The following is a 19,389-nucleotide window of genomic DNA, read 5'->3' as shown; positions in this document are numbered from 1 at the left end:
ATCGAAAAATGTCGTCATGTACTCCTGATGTTTAATTGGTATTTTCTGTTGGGTCGAGGTTGATTGGTTGGTTTCGATGAGAACAGATGTATTATAAATAGCAGCTGGCACCTCGACAAGCCACAAATAATTTGAAAAGCACACTCTAGGAACTGATATTTTCAACTAGCTTGCTTTCATGTGCTATTGGGATGTTTTCGCTGAATATTCTTGATAAGAGCACGATAATATCTGCATGAACGCAGTCTCATTCCCAACTACAGGGTACCACTGCCATAACTCCAGCCCTGGTCATCTTCGAATCGCCAATTTGAAACATATTACTGCATCGAGAAATCGATTCGAACTTTACTTCTAGCTCCAATATAACCTCGGAAATCTCCGAGCTTTTGCATGGTTGCGTCACGCAGCTTGTGTGGCACAGCCTTTTCGTGTCAAGCTCCGCGTAATAGACAATTTCGCCGTCTGCCTTAATAAACGAATTGGCCAATAAGATTGACCATGGCTAGAGATACGAAAATGCCTTGTGTCGAAACACCTTCCTACGTCTCACTATTCTCTTTCGGCACTAGCCTACAGCTCGTTCTCGTTTAGCCGCCACTGCGATCTGCCTACATGTAGATATTCGTGCCCCTCGTCATCGTTTGACTTGGATGTTCTCGCTCGAAGCTGTGCTGCTTTGGGGATACTGCCATCTGCGAATAATGAGTCTGCTTACTACACTACCCTTTGTGGGCGAACGCGAAGAGCAGCCGCAAGAGAAACAGCCGCCACGGAAGAAGCATGCTAAGCTATTCCACAGAAAGACTAGAACAGGCTGCAAGCGATGTCGAGTTCGAAGAGTCAAGGTACGGACGCAACACTCTTTATCAGCCCTATAGCTGTGGAGAAGATGAGGCTTGATTGAGTCCTGATTGTTCTGAGGTAGTGCGACGAAACTAGGCCAATCTGTAACAATTGCACACGACTCGATCTGGACTGCGACTACGCCCATTCCTCTGCAAAAAGGAAGGGCAACGAAAACAACTCTGCTCAGTCTCCGGCTTCGCTAAGCTGCGGTGAATGCGTCATCAACTCAGACGGCGTGGTGCAACCTCAAGAAACAACAGCACGACGGAAACTCGAACTCGAATTGCTCTACCACTATTCTACAGAGGTCGGACCAGCCCACAACGCGGACAAATTTTCTCAGAAGTTTCTAGGCCCCTTTACTTGCCAAGCTGCTTTGCAGTCAGATGCTGTCTTATACGCAGTCTGCATGGTGGCGGCTCTTCATAAAGCGCACATATCTGTAAATGGCAGCTCGAGATATATGGACCATTGCTTGACATATGCTAATTTGGCTCTTCAATCGCACCACCAGCAGGTGGCAAACCTCGATCCAGATAATGTGGATTTCTCGTGCCTGACATCTAGCCTGTTACGACTATATAAATATTATCAACTACAAAATCGACCTTTGGAGCCGTATGCGCCTCCTATGGAGTGGCTGCGCATGTGCAACACCAGCAACATTGTGTTCCGCAAGGCATGGGGGTTTCTTGAAGACAAACAAGAAACAGTGAGCGGTAGGCTGATGCTGGAAATCTCGCAAAATCTGGAAGAACAAGGCAGAATGGAGCATTCCAACGAGCTGATGCACTTACTGCGGCGCCAGGAGCCTCACGAGTTGGAGGAACAGTGGGATGACGAAGTTCTCAAAGTGTATAAACGCACTTTGAGCTGCCTTGGCTGGCTCTGGAAGCATAGATTCGACAGCGATCCTCCCTATGGCGTGTCAAGGCGGCTTTTTCTTTTTCCCATGCTAGTGGACACCCAGTTTGTGGCGTTTATAGAGGAACAGCGACCGCGAGCACTTATCATCCTGGCGCACTATTTTGCACTGCTCGCAATTATTCGCCAACTGTGGTTTGTTGGCGATGCAGGCCTCCGTGAAGCCAACGCAATCGCGGCCGCGGTGCCGCCAGCGTGGTTAGGGATGCTGATTCAGCCGCTGGAGATTTTGAAGGATCCATCCTTGTTGTGTAATATTCAGCCCAAAGCCTGAATTCGTTGTTAATGTAGCAGATAATATGAAACCACTGTAAAGCGACGATCTTTCAGCATGAGCATTTCTATCATTTAGGAGCGGTGGCCAGTAATTATCAGCCCTGGCCCTTGGCAGGAGTCAAGATTGAATGCAGGGTTGTTTCAACGCGCTGGTGTAAGCTGCTGTGGACTCCATTGGGCTCTTCTGATTAGCCGTCGTTCTCGTTCAAGCTGCGCTAACTTGAACATGGTGGCGCGGACAGCCGCTGAGGACGCTATAGCGAGTCGGGATTTCTTAGTGGGAGGGAGAACTGAAGGATGGAGAAGAAGCGAATATGGTTGAATATCAGTGACTATTGTTGCGATTGTAAAATATATATATATGCAAGTCGTGTAGTCCATTGTATCTATTCAATCTGCCGAAGCATTCACATTGTTGGAAATCTGTCTCTTTTTAAAGAGTTTAAAAGTCTTGACAGTATTGAACTCTAGCGACTTACGCTTCATCTTACCCACAAGCGCCACGACTTACACAACCACAATGACAACCGACGGCCTCTCAGCTGCAAAACTCGCCATTTACTTGATTCTACTCCAGCCTGCACTCTACTGTCTGTGGAAACACGGCAAAACAGGATTTCTTGGCTGGCTTTACATACAAATTTTCTGTGTCCTCCGCGTAGCCACTGGCGGGATCGGCCTGCATGGGAATCAGACGGGGGAAGTAGCCGTAGTTCTCAACAGCATCGGCTTGTCTCCATTACTTCTTTCAATTTCAGGAATACTGCACGAAGCGTGAGTCTATTCTTTTTCCTGAATACTTGCTTTAAACGTTTTATACTAATTCTGTCTTACATCAGACGACGTGCTGTGAACCCGCGTCTCAACAGAAAGCTTGACATTATACTGGAAATCCAGTATCATGGCATTGTTACTCTGGGAATGATTCTAACAATTGTCGCTGTTGTCCATATTTTGGATGGTGGCGAGATATCAAAGAACAGACCATTGCTTGACGCTGGCTCCGCCATTACGTGCGTTGCTTGGGTTCTTGTGGTTCTCTGGGCAGTTTGGTCGCATTCCATGAATCGCCGATTCTCGTCGTACTCGGACATGCAAACGTCGGAAAACGGCAAACTGGTGAGTAATTTTGAGCATTTCATCTTTTCACTTTCACAATACAACTTACTGACAGACCGCCTTCCTAGCTGCTCAATGGAGTGCTTGTCGCACTGCCATTTGTTGGAATCCGCCTTGTTTACGGCATTGTCTTTCTACAATTGACAATCTCGCACCCGCATTCAGGTTTTCTTACGTCCAAAGCCGTTCAAGTTTGCCTCAGTTTTCTTCCCGAGCTGGCATGTATCACCAGTCTCCTTGTGGTTGGTGTCATGACTCGCTCTTTAAGACCTGACTTGAAGAAGAGGGAACAAGGGGCAGTTCAACTGGTGTCCCATCAGGGCATGCAACTACAGCAGTCGGCAGAATACAAGTAAATCTGTGCTTCTTGACTGTCGTTAGAAACCAGATGCTCTGTTTATCCATTCCGTTCCTACCGGCGATGTTGCTTGTTAATACACACCGAGATACGTACATGCATGGTGCAAGTCTTACTTCAGCATACCGTTTCCACTTCACCCGTCACTTTTACATGAGCGGCATCAGGGTGCCTCTATACCTTTAATCTTTCATAAACAGTTGTGCGATTCATTACTTATGTGATGATAACAGTGAATTTCAGAAGATGGTTGATCAGCTCTATTTCTCCGCCAATCAGTTCTGGTATGTAGGGTCTTGAATTAGGGCACGGCCGAACGAAATACCCCTCACCATCCCAGGGAGCGTTTCTATCGCTCCGATTAGCTGTGTGCCTATAGAATATAAAATTGATACACTTCTTATGAGAAATAAGATTCACATCCGCCATACATTTTTTCCAAGTCGAATACCAAGTTTTGACGTGCTATGGATAAAGTCTGGTTCAAGCTTCGACAGACTCATTATCCGCCTGGTGCAGTATATCAAGAAGAGTCCGGACAAAGTGCTGATGCTTTTACGGTCGAGAACTGCTTGGTATGTAACGCACCGATTGAAACAGATAGCAAGAACAGCCCATCATTGATAAGAGGTATGCGTGTCTCGCCGATGAGTGTTCTGACAGCAAAGCGGAATACCGAAAGGTCTACACCAATTGAAAACCATTTGGGAACGATTAAATCAACAGCGGTCGCTTATTATGTCCATGAATTGATAAGGGATGAAGATATTGAAGTAAATGAAAGCACATCGTTGGGATCGACCAATGTCAAGTTAGCAGTGGCTCATTATTGACTGCCTTCCCGCCGCCTGTGATCCTCTTGCATGTTTACATCTTTCATATGTGCAACAGATGGGTCCGATTATTTATGCCTCTCTGTTTATGCAAAGCTTCTTGAAAAAATGATTAGAGCGTACGATCCACCTCTTTTCATCCTGTACGTCTATGATATAGCTTTGAAAGACCTTGACTATGTGAGAATAATTACTTGAACACTCACTACGAACGTTTAGACCGTGCTGATTTGTCAACGAAGTAACGGCTCCAACTTAAGTAGTCTCATATAAAGTAGAAAATGTTTATTTGCCAATCATAGCGTGCCATAACCACCATTGGAAACGCCCGTGTTTGCCTGATTCTTATATAGCGTGCCCTGAGTGCCAAAGGATTCCACAACGTTCACAACAAATGTATCAAGTTCATCTCGGGGAGTTGCGCCAGCGTTCGCCAGGACATATGTAACAGCATCCGCGGCCGACATAGTGGCAAGCCCGAGCGAGGTAGAGGCCCATGGCTTGCTGAGGACAGTCGATGAGCCAACAGTATTATCCGGCGCCCCATTCAGCTGCCCGTCATTATTACTATCGAGATAGTTGCCCGTAGCATAGACACTCTGATCAGCTGCCATTTGGTAAAAGGCATTCTTGGAGCTGGTTGTGCTTGGGCCCGTGATGAAGTAGTTGTTGATGATGTCGTGAGAGAACACTCCACCAGTGTTCCCCGAGGTGTAGCCAGCTTGATAGTTGTAGACAACGTTGTTAACGTATTGGGTGTTGTCCTTTGAGAGTGGCTGGCGATTGTGAGCGCTGACCCAGAGGTTGCGGTAAAAGGTCGATGGCCCTGTCTCAACGTGAGCGCCAAACTGCTGTCCAATAGGCAGGGCAATGATTGAGTTTGACACGGTGATATTCACAGCACCTACGGCATCGATCGAATCCCATTGGCCGTACTCGACAGAGCAATGGTCAAGAATGACATTGGAAGCGCCTCCCATATTGAAGGCACTTTTGCCAGTGTCGGTGTCCAAAGTGCCTTGGCGCATTCGTAGATTGCGTATAATGATGTTGCTTTTATCGCTGGCAGAAATTTCACCACCCATGATTCCAATGCCATTCCCTGGTGCGGACTGGCCATTTATTGTTAGGCTGCTGGATAGAGATACCGCGGATTTGAGCTGGATGTATCCGCTGACATCGAAGACAATGTTGCGGTTGGAATGGCTAACTGCGTCGCGGAACGATCCACTGCCAGAGTCCAGGAGGTTCGTAACATGAACAGTTGTTCCGCTGTTACCACCAGTGGCGATGGCACCGAATCCGACCGCTCCATCAAAAGCTATGCCCAACGCCCGGCCTACAAGGGCAAGAGTGAGAACGCTCAGATGTAGAGGAACCATGACAGGAGCGAAAGATTATCGTGAACTATATCAGTTGAGATTGATGGCTTGACGGGTGATTATAGGCGACTCTGACACAAGTATAATTACGAAAGCACGGGCTGACATAGACCCTAGTTATATATCTTGGCTTCAAGAACAATGCCGGCATCTAAGCTATTATTCTCCGAAACATGCTTGGAACCTCTGGGGAACCCTGCCACGAAACGGAATATCCGAGCGGTAACAGGCTCAAGGCTTGGAGGGTTATTCAGAAGACGAGGACGCTATGTAGATAAACAAAAGCTGAAAGGGGGGATACGGACATCGACCTTCGCTATTATGTCGGGATCAATCCCCGAGTTGCTTGTCTTGTTGTATAGCGGAGATCGACTAACGCAAATCTCCATGAGAGTCTATCCGTCCGATGAGAGGCTAAATATGATCTCGCTAAGCGAGTTTCCACATTTAGCCGCATTTCCCACGCAAGAAACTCCCGTCGGGTCACGATCATTTCGAAGCCGCATGATGGTTGGTTCTTGTAATCGCGAGAGATTTCAGTGCGGGATCCTTGCTTGCATCCAGTAGCGTTATAACTATGGTACTACAGGGAAACTTGAAATGGTCAAAATATATCTGTTCTTGGAGCTACTGTCTGTTTGGCTCTCTAGTTTGGCCTAGTAATTCTACCCAGTGAGTTATAGAAACTCTTACGAAGTGCATCTAGTCGACTTTTCGTCTTATAAATGCTCAAACCCCCGATCACAGACGTATTATGACACCCAGAATCTGAACTCTCGGTATGTGGGGGGTTGCAGATGCCATCACCTTGGACGGTTATAGTAGAGTGTGGATTTACGCTGGCGGAGACGAGATGTTTCCCTGTATCATTAGCGGCTTAGGGGCCCTGTTATCCGCCCCAATAACAAATTTGATGTTGAGATGCCCTGGTCTACCAGCTATTACAGGCGAGCGCCGTAGGATATTCCGGAGAGTGCTTTATTACAATTTCGCCACCATCTGATGGCGCCATGGTGTTATGCTAAAACCTGAATAGTTCAAAATGGCAGATCAAGTTCAATATTTATAAAAAAAAAAAATCGAATTAATAAGATATGTAATAAATCTTTTTAAAGAATTAATTGAGATACCAATAAGAATAATGGTACTGGGGTAATTCTCTGAATCAAATCACATACCCCAGGACCACAGGCGCTAGCCGCAGAGAAACCCAGCAGATTGAACTGTTCTGGAGAGCAAGTTCTTGATTAAATCCATTATACCTACTAATAAATAGCTGGGACTGTAAGAGCAGCCAGTCTCCGATTCAACTCGACCATCGTCTTCGAATCTATACGCCGCTTCGATGCTTGACTTAGCACCATGTCGAGCGAATAGTCTCTGGCTTCCTGCAGCCGTGGATGGCTCAGCAACTCCGGGACTACCGCCTCTAGCACATCCCTTGCCGGCTGATAATTGAGTAGCTCGCCGATTGAGGTCTCACTGGTGGAAAATGTCGTCGTTGCCCGGTCCTTTTCAGCTCGAGCTACAAGTTCTGGCGATGAGAGCTCATCTCCTTTGCGGAGGATTGTAGCAAATATCGGGGGGCGCCGCGAGCTGAATGAGTTTACATTGACAGAATGTTGGAGCTTGGCTATGCTCCGGTCAGACTGGGAAAAGGTAATGAGGATGGTGTCACGGAAAGCCGTCTCGGGGAGCTGCAGCACCACTTCGAGACATTCCATCGTGGCGCCCATCCAGCGGCCCCGAGCCACTGACCGTAGTTGTGGCCAGGTGTATCCGTGGTGTAGGCTGGCAACTTGGGAAGTGGTGTATGACTCGAGCCAAGTGCCCATTGAGAAGCTGATGTGGTGGGCACCGGCGCGATTATCAATGCGGAGGATACATTGTCGAGGAGCAGAGGACAGGTCCAGCGCAAAGGCAAGCACGCCGTCCTCGTTGGGTGCCGCAACGTATCGTTCCTTTGAAATGGCCTGGATCATCTCCTGAGAGGGCGTCTTTGCAGCCAAAGGGAGCTCTGCAACAACTTGCAAGCCGGCCAGACGCGAGGACAAATGATGATCCAACGGCCTCTGAGAACCAACAGCATCCTTGTTCCTGCTTGCTAGCAGGCCAGGGATATGTTTGTCGATCAGCTCCTCCAGAGCGGCAGCCCTCCTGCTGACTGCGGCCGTCACCGCCAGCACAGCATCAAAGTCCGGCCACACAATGCACAGCTGGCCAAACATGCCCCTGGCCTTGTAGCTCCCATCCTCACAAACCCACCACTGATATCCGTACAGATTTCCCCTCTGCGCCTTTGTTGCCTGTTGCACCCACTTCTCCGGCAAGATTCGTTTCCCCTTCCACATGCCCTTTTGCAGATGCAGCACTCCCAACTTGAGCAAATCCGTCGTCAGACACGAAAGGCCATTCCCGCCCGGATTGATACCCTCAGGGCCCATGTCCCAGTGCGCAAGACGGATGCCCAGCGGGCGGAAAAAGCGCGGCTCGAGGTAGTCTGCGACCGAGAGACCGGTGGTGCGGGTGACAATGGCGGAGAGCATAAAGGAGGTGGCGCTCGAGTAGGCGAAGAAGGTTCCCGGGCGGTGGACGACGGGCGTGGAGATGAACTTGTCAATCCAGCTGGATTCGATGCTACGCCACGACCCGCCACTCTCGCCGTGATCATGGCCGGATGTTTGGGTGAGAAGGTCCTCGACTGTCATCTGGTCAAGGAAGGATGGCGAGTCTATGTGCCCATCGCCAGCATCGCCATCGCCAGTGGCTGGGGGCATCCTCTCCGGAAACACCGAGGCCACCGTTGTGTCAAGGCCAAAATACCCTTGTTCAATCGCAAGGCCTACCGCCACAGCCAGGAAGCTCTTTGTTGCCGAGTGCATGACGTGCGGCAGATTGCGCTCGTAGGGCCACCACCAGGCCTCAGCAATGACGGCGTTGCTGGCGTACAGCATGAAGCTGTGCAGCTCAACGCCAGAGGCGGCAGCGTCGTCGACGAAGCCGAGTATAGCAGAGGGGGAGTAGCCCAGGCTTTCGGGTGAGGAGCGAGTAAATCCATCGTCATGGAGCTCAGAGGCGGCCATGGTGAGTAATGAAGGCTAAAGACTACGAGATGGTCTCGAGGCAAGTGGCAGCCTCAAGAATGGATTCCCACAACCCCTTAACCTTTCTTTCGACGCCGTGTTGGATGCCATCAGCGACTATAAATTGCAGTCTCTCGTGATCCTAAGAATGGTAGACGCAGGCGAAATTGGCAAACACACCGGAGCCGCGTGAGCGCTTTGGTAAAGCAGTACAGTAGCCTCGGCCCACCTTGCTGTGCAAAGCACGTAGCTCGATCCCTCTGTTTGTTGTAGCTAGTTGCCTAAGATTGCTGGACCATCGCATAAAACTTCAGCCTGGTTCCCTTGTCGGTGTTGACTCTCTGGCTCGCTCAGCCCGGGCGTGCAAAAGATATGCGAAAGTCGGCTCACCTAGTCTCCGAAACGCGCTTAAGATACATAGGTATGCGAAAGTCGGCTCGTCAGCTACATGTACTGCAGCCTCCGAAAAGCGCCCAAGTTGTCCGAGCTAGTACTATGCTTCTGTTCCCAACGAACTTGGCGGCGTCGAATGCCAAGCAGTCGGAACTCCGGTACATGTAGTCGTCAGCCTCGCGTGGCGATAGCCGATGACTATGTACGTAAGTACGGATCCAAGCACGTAGATGCCTTCACGCGCCAGGGGGTTTTTTAAGCTTGTAGTTAGCTCCGATCGAGCGTATCGCCCCTTGTTTAGGCTGATGCGGGGATCTTCGACTAAGCCACCGTCGTGTAATGTACAAACAACATGAACAACCAAACAATCAGCATCTCCCTCGACGAACAAGTCCACAGCCACGGCCCAGGCCACGACGATGTGAACAAGATAAGAGCCGTGGCTCCCAGCCCCAAGCCTCCCGTCGCTACCTTACAGATATCGTCAAAAGACTAGACATTTCCTTTCCTTGTCAATCATAGGATATTTATACATCTTTCGTTGTCTAATCATCCAATCTCGTTATGCAACCCAGCAGTTCCAGAAGGCTGCTATCTCCAGCAGGTTCTGTTACCGCCGTCAAAACCCACGACAACTCTCAACATGTGGACTATCTCGAGATGACCACCACAGCTCAGACATTGCCTCTCTCGGAAGCCAATAGCCCGAAAATGTCCCTGTTCGCTGTTGTGCGACAGAACCCGCGTTTATCGTTGCTGAGCTTTTGGCTGATGCTCATCTTCCTGCTCTACGGGTATGAGCTCGTGTTCCTGGGGTCTATTGCTAGTCTGCCGGGGTTTCAGTGAGTCTATTCTCAGCTTGATTTTACAAAACCATGTTTTCCTTCCTACCCCAATTGATTAGTCCAATTTCTGGCAAGTGTTGGTTCGACTGAATTTCACCGGAGTCGGATCTCCATCTTCACGTATCGCGCCTCTCCAACACCCGTCCGTCTTTGATCCGCCATGTGAAGCCATTGCTGACTTGACCATGTCCATAGAGCCGTCTTTGGTGTCTCCCAGGAGACCTCCGTCACCGGCTTCATCATTCCCACCTCTTGGCTCTCCATTTGGTCCGTCTCCGGCCCCCTCGGTAACATGATGGGCGCCTTCATCAGCGGCTGGCTGCAGGAAAAAATCGGCCGTCGTCCCATCCTTGGCCTCTTTGGCGTCATCCAAGCTGCTACCGTTGCCATATGCTACATCGCTGATCAGGCTCCCAGCGACAACGGCCGCCGCGGCCTCTACTTTGTTGGCAAGTTTACGCAAGGCATTGCTGTGGGATCCATACTCTGCGTCGCCCAGACGTATGTGTCCGAGGTCCTTCCACCTCTGCTGCGTGGGCCGATGCTGGCTTGGCCGTCCGTCTTTACGGTCCTTGGGGAGATTATCGGCGCTCTGGTCATCCGGTCGCGCGTGGATGTCGCCGGTCCCGAGTCGTACCGAGTCCCCATCGCCGGACAGTGGGCCTTTTCCGCCATCCCCGTACTATTGGTGGTATTCCTGCCCGAGAGTCCTGCCTGGCTTCTCCGCCAGGGCAAGGAAGACGCTGCCGTGAAGGCCTCTCGCAAGCTCCAAGGCTCCCGCGCGCAAGCCGCCTCCGGGGACCAAGTGATGGTTTACCTTTGCGAGGCCCTTGCTCTTGAGGCCGCCGAGAGCGCAAACCGTCTCGAGCATTCTTATCTGGACTGTTTTCGCCCCGCGCACGGCAATCTCCGTCGCACAGCCATCGTAATCTTCACCAATTTCATCCCGCAGCTGTTTGGGCTGGCGTTCCTTGGCCACTTGACGTATGTGCTGGAGGTGACGGGCATGTCGGCCTCTACAGCGTCGTCGTGGTTTACTGCAGGAGCTGCGCTGAGCTTGGTGACAAATCTGGCTGCCCTGTGGCTGCTGACCAAGGTGGGAAGGCGATTTATGCTGCTGTCGACGCTGGGCTTCATATGGCTCATGTGGTTGATGGCGGGCATTGCCGGTGTCCTCAATAGTGTCGCATCTAGTTGGTATGAACATGAGGCCCAAAACAACGTTGAACATTCCTCTTTGGGAGACTCTCGCTAACATGGTAAACAGGGTTCTAGCTATCGCGGCAACCCTTCTCAATGCCGCTGCTTGCCTGGGCGCGTGGCCCGTCTCCAACATTGTCGCTGCCGAAGTCTCCAGCTTAAGCCTCCGTGCCCAGACCCAGGGCATCAGCGTCTTTGTGCATTCTGCCGTCACCGTCGTTTTTTCATCCTTTATACCCTATCTGTACAACTCGACTGCTGCCAATCTCGGCGGCAAGATCGGTTTCATCTATGTCGGCTTCGTTACTATTGCCATTGTGGTATCCTGGTGGATTATACCGGATATGAAGGATCGCACGCCAGCCGAGATTGATGAGATGTTTGAGATTGGGCTGCCAGCGAGAAAGTTTAAGCAATATTCCTCTCTCGATGTGGATGGGAAATTGGTACGCGTGGAGCGTTAACGAGAGAGGAGACGATAACGCAGAGGGAGGGAACCAGTAGCAGGCGATGATAATTAAGACCTTGGTACGGTTCGTCACAACAGGGGAAAAACCAACTACTTGGAATCAATATTGAATTAAAAAAATAGTTGACAAATAAGTAATAAGGAATATTATATCAACAGTTTTACACTACATATATTTTAAGTGAAGCCTGGTGCTACAAGGTCCTCCAAGTTGATGTATGCTAAGAAGCCCCAACAATATCCTCGGCATTATAATGCTGCTCAGTCTGTCCTCCTCTTCACTTCTATTACCGTTGTTGGGTCGGACAGCATTTCAAATCCGTAATACATGATTTGTGGACGCTTGCCTTGTGGTAATCGGACATCATACTGCATCAGAATCGTAGCCAGTGCGGCCTTGAGCTCATTTGCTACCATGAACCTGCCAGGACACACCGATGGCCCAAGCCCAAAAGCGATAAAGTCGCTGTTGACAGAGACAAGTTGAGCAGCGTTGCTTGCTGAGCCCCCAGCCTTTCGAATATTGTAGAATCGGTATCCATCATATACCGCTGGGTCCTTGTAGATGTCCGCGTTCCACATGTTTGCCGTGTCCACGGCGACATTTGTGCCTTTAGGCAACAGGCTTCCATCTGGTAGAGTAACATCTTTGAGAGCCTTGCGTTCGAGATTGACCAGTGATCCGGGTTTCATCCTTTGCGATTCCTTGATGACGCTATCCATAAGCTGCATCTGAAACATGCCGGCAGTTGTCCAGCCATGCTGCGCAATTGCATCTTTGGCTTCGTTTCGCAGGGGATTTATAAGCTCGGGATGCAAACAGATATCTACCAAGGTCTGCTTCAGCAGTTCAGTAGTGGTGTGCATAGCCGCAATCGCAAAGGCGAGTTGAGTCGCAGCTGGATCGAATGGTCGACCGGCGGCAATTTCTTCGATATATGCGATGGTATCGTCGAACATTGGTGGAGGCTGTCCATCATTGATTGCTTCATTAATGGCTTCACGTCTTTTCATCAAAACTGGCTGTAACAGTTGGCGAGCGAGTGCCAATTGCTTTCGACAAGTCCGACATTCGGGGAGGAACCAGTGGATGAACATGCGCGTAAACCGAGGCCAGGTGCGCAAGGCTCGTACGCCATTGAACAGGTTGATCGTATAAGTAAGGATGAGATGCTGCCATTGCGCATCGCGTGCTAGCTCGGCTCCCACGAAGACTGCAGATGACATGCGCCCTATGTAGCGAGCGACATCTTGGCCCCATGGCACGGGCCGCCAGTTGCCGTCTTTGCTGGACCATTCGTCTTCGAGGAATTCGGAGATGTGTTGTTGAAAGACTTCAACTTCTACAAGTGGAAGTTAGCCTTGGAGATGAGATAGACATGGTGATGGACTTGCGCCAGTTCTGGTTGAGCTTGGTCTTCGTAACGTTGATCATCATCCGGCTGGGATCAACAACGACGCCATTCCCATCAAAGCCAGGATAGTGTGCAAAGTACTCATCGGCAACCAGTTGAACATGATCCAGGTCCTTGCAGTTCTTTACCCAGTCGGCGAATCTGGCTGGGAGGATGACTCTCGATCCGAGAGTGGTGATGACCCGAAATGGTCCGTTGTACTTGGCAACACCATCGCTGATGAGCTTTCTGCAGTTGGTGAGGAATTCGGCATGGGCCTTTTTCAGGAAAAAATCGCCACTGTACTTGTTGATGACGGGAATGGACGCTGATGTAGTCCAATGCAAGATTACAATTGCAAACAGGCCGAGAAATGCAGAGACAAAGATCAACGGCAGAGAAGGTCCAAAACCATCTAGTGAATCGGAGATAGCCAGAGCCATTTTCTGCCTAGCGTCGTGTTATTTTGGGGAACTGCTGAAAGTGGATTTAAAGGGTTGTAGTGACAATGTATTTATTTGAAGGGACACTGGGTTGTGTGGGGAAACAAATCACGGCCAAGGGGTAAAACTGTGACTCTTCGCCGAGCGGTAATGACGCATCCGGCCAAGGCAGCTTATTTTACTTTTAAGATATCAGTACCCTGCCAATGCTAATAAAAAAAAAGCTTTGTTATAGGTAGTCCTTAATTAGATGATAGTTTTATGGCTCTAGTTTTTTCTCAGAGTTTTCAAAACCTGCTTTACTATTCATGTCCCCTTGTTATTGAAGTGAAGGCTAAGGGTAAGGATTTATTTTTATATATCAGTCTTCTCCCATGCATTGAGACATTCTAGTCGTCACAAGACTCAGTCAAATCCGATCAAGTTCAACAATCTCCCGACCTGTACCATTTTTGTGCTCCTCCGGAATATATTCGGCATTGCGCTGGCCGTCGGGAACGCCAAGTATCTGAGCACCCTTGTCAACGTGGTTGGCGCCGCCAAAAAGAACGTCAATCTCCTCAAGTGGAATCTGCTTAGTCTCGGGGATGAAGAAGTAGACAAAGGTGGCGAGGAAGATGTTCGTAGCCATGAAGAAGTAAAGGCACTTGAGACCCTCGTTCTTCAGAAAGGTTGGGAAGAACTGCTGGAAAATGGTATTGGCGACATTCTGCATCTGCGAACACATTCCGATGGCCTGGGCGCGGACATTCATACTTGGAGTAATCATTAGCACTGGTTTATTTGACGGATGAAAGGTGCATGTCTCCTTACCTAAAAATCTCAGAGGTCCAGATCCAGGTCGTAGCGCCCCATGATGGCTTATAGAAGAAGATGAATAGGAAAAGCAGGAATACAATAGATATACCGACAGATTTGGACTTGGTGCCATCAATGTCAGGAGTGGTCTGTCCGATGACAGGGACGATCACTAGACACACGTTAGCATTATAGCAGCTGGAGGCGGGCTACTGGCAGCCAAGTCCGAGAATAGCCACTTACTCATGCAGAGGCCCATGCCGATAGCACCAACTATAAACAGCCAGCGACGACCAAACCGGTCAGCTGTCCATGTTGCATTGAGCGTGAACCTGTGAGAGAGGGTTAGACACTATATCCCTTTACCATTCCAGAAAACTGTTTATTGGAGACAAGCAGACGAAGGAGGTGCTTACAAGATTCCAAATGTGGCGTTAAGAGCGTTGATAAGGTTGATCGTTTGAGTTGATGTAAAGACCTTCTTATAGATGGCTGTGGAGTAGCTATTAAGTGTCCCTTGACCGGTAAGCTGCTGGCCAACATTGATGATGAACGCGAGGTATAGTCGTTTGCGCACTGAGGGATCCTTGAACAAAGCGGCATAGTTGTGGCTGATGGCTTCCTTTTCGTACTCGAGCGCTTCTCGGATCGCCATGACCTCGTCATCAACCTCTTGTTCCGTATCACGAATCTTGGAGAGGGCCGCCTTGGCAGCGTCGACATCACCGCGCTTTTGGATATGCCAACGTGGCGATTCGGGCTGAAAGGGCAGTAGGACCATGATGATTATAGGGACCATGATCTGGAAGATGACCACCATCTTCCAATCCCATTCGCCAAGAGCACTGCGGTGGAGGGAGCAGGCATAGTTGATCCAGTATGCGATAAAGGACCCAACAGAGTAGAAGAGCTGCCAAAAGGCCATGATAACGCCGCGGATTTGTGGCGGGGCCATCTCGCCTATATAGACGGGCCCAGCAGTCAGAGCCATGCCTTGGCCAATGCCAATAAGGACACGGCCGGCGATGAAACAACCGAGGTTGTGTCTTGGAGAAAAGGCCTGTATAAAGGTAGCGATGACGGTGAAGAGACAGCCAATAAACATGCCCCATCGTCTTCCCAAGTAATCGGCCTAGATACAGTACACAATTGTTAGTCAAGATAGTTCCCAAATGGCTGCGCGTCAATGCACTCACAGTGGGCCCGCCTAGGAAAAAGCCAGAAACGATGGCACCGATCGTATATGCCGTGTTGATCAAACCGATTCTATATGTGTCTTGATCCTATACAAAAAGTTATTTAGTCAGGCAACATAACGGCCAGCCAAGTCATTCGACTACTTACGGGATCGAGATCAAAGTAGGCCAGCCAATTGTTTGAGCCCTGGAGAGAGTTGAAGACCGAGGCATCGTAACCATAGAGGACCATGCACATCGCTGCCACCAGCGAAATGTACCTAGAGCTTGGAGTGAGCCAATCGGATACTGTTCGAACGATCGCAGGCGTCCTCACCAGTTATAAATTCTCTTTGAGGAGACCATCTTGGCGGCAGTGCGAACGCAGAAGCCTCTCCTTTGCTGTACCTATTTGACAAAGTCTTTAAGCACATGCAAAACAGAGTCTGCGACACTGGAGTACAGGCGTGGACGATTTGAGAGCGAACAAAGGACGGGCAGTTAAGATTATAAGATGTAGGAAAGATGAGACAAAAAGGCTTATGCGCCTACGGAGGAGCTAAATGTAAATCCAGGGTTAGACGATTGCACATGATCCATTGATCGAAGCCTACATGGATCAAGACTTTGCCAGCTCTAAACTCAATAATATCAGCTCAAATCGGTTGCAGATATTAATCCGCCAATGGATTCTAGCTTACCAGGTAATTGTTGAGGGACAGAAAGACTGACACCCGTAGTTTACTAGCGCCAGCCCACGGCTAAATCCCTTGCCAAGTCCTCGGGCCATGATACCCCGAAACGGCTTGGCGATGCAACTCGTTTCTTTGTGCTTCATAACGGCGTGTGCAACCTTTCATTCGACATGACCAGTTATTACTTGATCAACATCACTTGTAAACCAACTTTCCCCCAGTGCAGCTGTAATTCTTCAGCACTTTATATGAACTACATCTGTACATCTGCATTACTCCCCGCTTATAAGCACAGGCAAATCATATGGTCACACCCAACAGTACAATCTTCAAGTGCTCTGAAGCACTGTATATGTCGCAAGCTTAAAATATTTATCCATGAATAACTACTGGAGCAACACTGCTTCCCACATAGATCACCCACTGGCACCAGAAGTGCACGGCACTCCAAGAGTACTCGGCGTATTGGCACATTGAAATACGGCTGATCCTTTCGGCGGCGTGACAGTGATGTTGCTGAGAGTCAGACCACATGTCCCAGCAGCCGGGCAGTCGATGTTTGCGACATTTGGCGAGTAGTGAGTGCTCGTTGTGCCTGAAAAGTTTCTAACCACCACACCCGCTATCTGCGCCGTGCTGGGATTGGTCTCACAGTACGACGCGTCCTCGCCGTAGCAGCCTTGTACCTGGAAAGCGTAGTCGGTATTTTGCAAGACGAAATTCTCAAAGGTCACGTTGGACACGACCGCCGTGCCATGATCTGGTGGCCCTGGATATAGCTTGAGACCCGCCGCCTTGGCCGAGTTGATCATGGTTGCGCCGCTGACAAGGCAGTTTTGAACCGTGTCTTTGCTGTTTACGCCGCTGCCTAGGCTACCAACGGAGATGCCGTGGCTACCTGTGCAGGAGATGTTTGTGACGGTGGCAGAACTACAGCCTGGCTTAAGCGCGACACAATCGTCGTCGTTGGTGACAGTTGCGCCGTCAATGGTTACATGCGTCGACTGGCCAATGTCCCAGCCGTCAGTGTTGTGAGCGACATTGGCGCTGGAACTGACGGCGTACAGGGTAATGTTCGAGTAAGAGACGTTGCTGGAGCCACCAGTGACCGAGTGGAAGACGTTCGGGGCACTCTTGAAATAGAGATTCGATAACTTTACATTCTTCGAGGAGTTGATGTAGAAGAGCGTCGGTCGTTTGTACGATGAGTTAGCTGCAAACAGATCCCAGGCGGCCTGACCGTTTCCATCGACGATGCCAGTGCCTGTGGCAGAATACACAGTAGCCCCAGTGATGCCATCCATGAGAAATATGGCGCGGCGTCCTCCCCAGTAAGTGGTGTTGGAAGTCGCCTGGAGCGTGCCCTCGATCTGCAGAGTGCACCCAGAGCAGCCCGCGAAACTGAATGCCGTGTTGATGTAGTAGGTGGTGGATTTGGGGATGACGATAGTTCCTGCTGGACAACTGGCGATGGCGGACTGGATCGCCGGCGTATCATCGACGGAGCTGGAATGTCCAGCAACTGGAGTGCAGGTCGAGCCTCTCTTCACCACCAGGGTGGGAGGTTGCGATATCGTCGCTGTCGCACCATTGGCTGCTATAGCCGCAAACACGAGAGCAGCTGCTAGAATCATGATTTGATGCAGATGACAGTAGAGTTTCTGCTGATGATTCCTAAATGCCTAGGCACCTAAGTAGGTATTCATCATGTCATATTTTATAGGTGCTACATGATATGCTTGCAATTGGCACAATGTGCTTGAAACTTCGAGTATACGCTACCAAGGCCTTGGTGTAACACTAACTATTTGTTTGGGTTAATCTTTCTCTCAAACACGCAGCATTTATCCATAGCTTGATCTGTAGCGTTACATCCACCTCTGGGTATGACACACCTGGAGTGGCCTTTGAAAGCAGGCATGCTGTTCAAGGTTTTTCAAGATCCATCTCCGGTCGCTCATTCTTAGAACGTCTTTCGGCCCACGATTCCCGAGGCTGCATTAGCCCCGGTTTACCAACTCGGGAATTTGGGGTAATGCCAGGATGCCACGTGTATAATGTGGACGATGTATTCAGTAGCGCACCAATTATATCCCATAGACTACAGTATACTCATCTGTATTCCATCTCAATGGGAAAAATGCCAACCGAGTTGTAAAGAGGATGAAAGGCGTCACTTCACAAGACCCCCTGCATAGAGCCAAGCAATAGCAGGAAACTTATCCGTCTTCCTCAATCCTAGCCAGACGCACGACCCCAACGCCAGTTGATGTCTTTCCGTTGTACGCTGATTTGAAGCCTTTAGTCGGCACTGAAGCAGTCTTGGGGATAGACGGGAAGAAAGAAATAGTGCCGTCGGGATTTTCGCTCGACTTTTGAGCCTTTGTCAAAAGTTTGCGGTCATAATGATGAGTTCATCAACACTTCTCAATCGAGTCCGATTGTATCCATGAAAATGGTAATGATAGTCTATTGGCACTGTCGAGCTGCTACGTTTGGCTCACAAAAAACACGTCTAGAAATATTATTTCTCTCTTTCTGTTCTTTTCGTACAAATTATTGCTCATTGTAAAGATAACAATAATAGATATAAGATGAAACTCAGGGAAGCCCCGGGTTTTGAGGCTTTCTTTTCTCTCTTCGAAACGCGGCATAAGAATTATATCCTTGTTGTATGGAGCCAGCAATACCCTCCATGTTAAGTGTAATCACTAAAGTAATTAAAGAGACAATTATTGCTGTCAATATGAATGGCGTTCTTGTGCTTGCGTCGGTTATATCTGGGATTGCCCAGAGTGCCTGTTTGTTTGCGGTCAATATACTAGGCAGTAATTACAGATATAAATGGTAGGAAAAGGCAAAAATAGACATATAACAACTTACAGCGCAGAATCCTAGCGGGAGGTAGAAAATGCTAACATACGTAAGAAGCATAACGTTTTGACCCAGTTTGGTTGAGACTCTTGTCTCGTGGATTGTAATCCACGCGAATTCCTGTATTTTAATAAACACAGATGATCCGATTGTAATATTAACTATTTCACTCACAATATTCAAGAGGTCTCTAACTGTTTGGTCCAAATCTGCAATCCTTTCGGTTATGTCAAGCTCAATATCGTTCTTGAGAAGCTCAAGTAGGCTTTTGGGAATATG

The 19,389-nt window shown here is 49.2% G+C and overlaps 8 protein-coding genes across 8 annotated transcripts; 3 read left to right on the top strand and 5 right to left on the bottom strand.

Moving 5' to 3' along the window:
- Positions 1–653: 653 nt before the first annotated feature.
- On the top strand, positions 654–2,047 carry TGAM01_v202048 (hypothetical protein; the record flags this gene model as incomplete). The annotated part of the gene is made up of 2 exons (XM_018800279.2): positions 654–848; positions 929–2,047. The coding sequence occupies 2 exons, from the start codon at positions 654–656 to the stop codon at positions 2,045–2,047; spliced, it is 1,314 nt and encodes a 437-aa protein (XP_018666421.2).
- A 522-nt stretch (positions 2,048–2,569) lies between these two features.
- TGAM01_v202047 (hypothetical protein) lies at positions 2,570–3,524 on the top strand (the record flags this gene model as incomplete). Its single annotated transcript, XM_018800278.1, has 3 exons — positions 2,570–2,823; positions 2,889–3,168; positions 3,237–3,524. The coding sequence occupies 3 exons, from the start codon at positions 2,570–2,572 to the stop codon at positions 3,522–3,524; spliced, it is 822 nt and encodes a 273-aa protein (XP_018666420.1).
- Positions 3,525–4,655: 1,131 nt separating this feature from the next.
- On the bottom strand, positions 4,656–5,741 carry TGAM01_v202046 (fibronectin; the record flags this gene model as incomplete). The annotated part of the gene is made up of 1 exon (XM_018800277.1): positions 4,656–5,741. The coding sequence occupies one exon, from the start codon at positions 5,739–5,741 to the stop codon at positions 4,656–4,658; it is 1,086 nt and encodes a 361-aa protein (XP_018666419.1).
- Positions 5,742–7,006: 1,265 nt separating this feature from the next.
- TGAM01_v202045 (hypothetical protein) lies at positions 7,007–8,824 on the bottom strand (the record flags this gene model as incomplete). Its single annotated transcript, XM_018800276.1, has 1 exon — positions 7,007–8,824. The coding sequence occupies one exon, from the start codon at positions 8,822–8,824 to the stop codon at positions 7,007–7,009; it is 1,818 nt and encodes a 605-aa protein (XP_018666418.1).
- A 957-nt stretch (positions 8,825–9,781) lies between these two features.
- TGAM01_v202044 (hypothetical protein) lies at positions 9,782–11,726 on the top strand (the record flags this gene model as incomplete). Its single annotated transcript, XM_018800275.1, has 3 exons — positions 9,782–10,011; positions 10,258–11,259; positions 11,330–11,726. 3 exons carry the CDS (start codon positions 9,782–9,784, stop codon positions 11,724–11,726), a joined length of 1,629 nt encoding a protein of 542 aa, XP_018666417.1.
- Positions 11,727–11,992: 266 nt separating this feature from the next.
- Positions 11,993–13,568, bottom strand: TGAM01_v202043 (cytochrome P450; the record flags this gene model as incomplete). Its single annotated transcript, XM_018800274.1, has 2 exons — positions 11,993–13,032; positions 13,079–13,568. The coding sequence occupies 2 exons, from the start codon at positions 13,566–13,568 to the stop codon at positions 11,993–11,995; spliced, it is 1,530 nt and encodes a 509-aa protein (XP_018666416.1).
- A 409-nt stretch (positions 13,569–13,977) lies between these two features.
- Positions 13,978–15,800, bottom strand: TGAM01_v202042 (hypothetical protein; the record flags this gene model as incomplete). Its single annotated transcript, XM_018800273.2, has 6 exons — positions 13,978–14,323; positions 14,382–14,538; positions 14,610–14,698; positions 14,783–15,498; positions 15,563–15,649; positions 15,711–15,800. The coding sequence occupies 6 exons, from the start codon at positions 15,798–15,800 to the stop codon at positions 13,978–13,980; spliced, it is 1,485 nt and encodes a 494-aa protein (XP_018666415.2).
- Positions 15,801–16,652: 852 nt separating this feature from the next.
- On the bottom strand, positions 16,653–17,870 carry TGAM01_v202041 (polygalacturonase; the record flags this gene model as incomplete). Its single annotated transcript, XM_018800272.1, has 1 exon — positions 16,653–17,870. The coding sequence occupies one exon, from the start codon at positions 17,868–17,870 to the stop codon at positions 16,653–16,655; it is 1,218 nt and encodes a 405-aa protein (XP_018666414.1).
- Between the last annotated feature and the right edge of the window lie 1,519 nt (positions 17,871–19,389).

This window comes from Trichoderma gamsii, assembly GCF_001481775.2.
Source record: "Trichoderma gamsii strain T6085 chromosome Unknown Scaffold_5.2, whole genome shotgun sequence".
NCBI lineage: Eukaryota > Fungi > Ascomycota > Sordariomycetes > Hypocreales > Hypocreaceae > Trichoderma > Trichoderma gamsii.
This window is presented reverse-complemented; position numbering and strand designations above follow the sequence as displayed.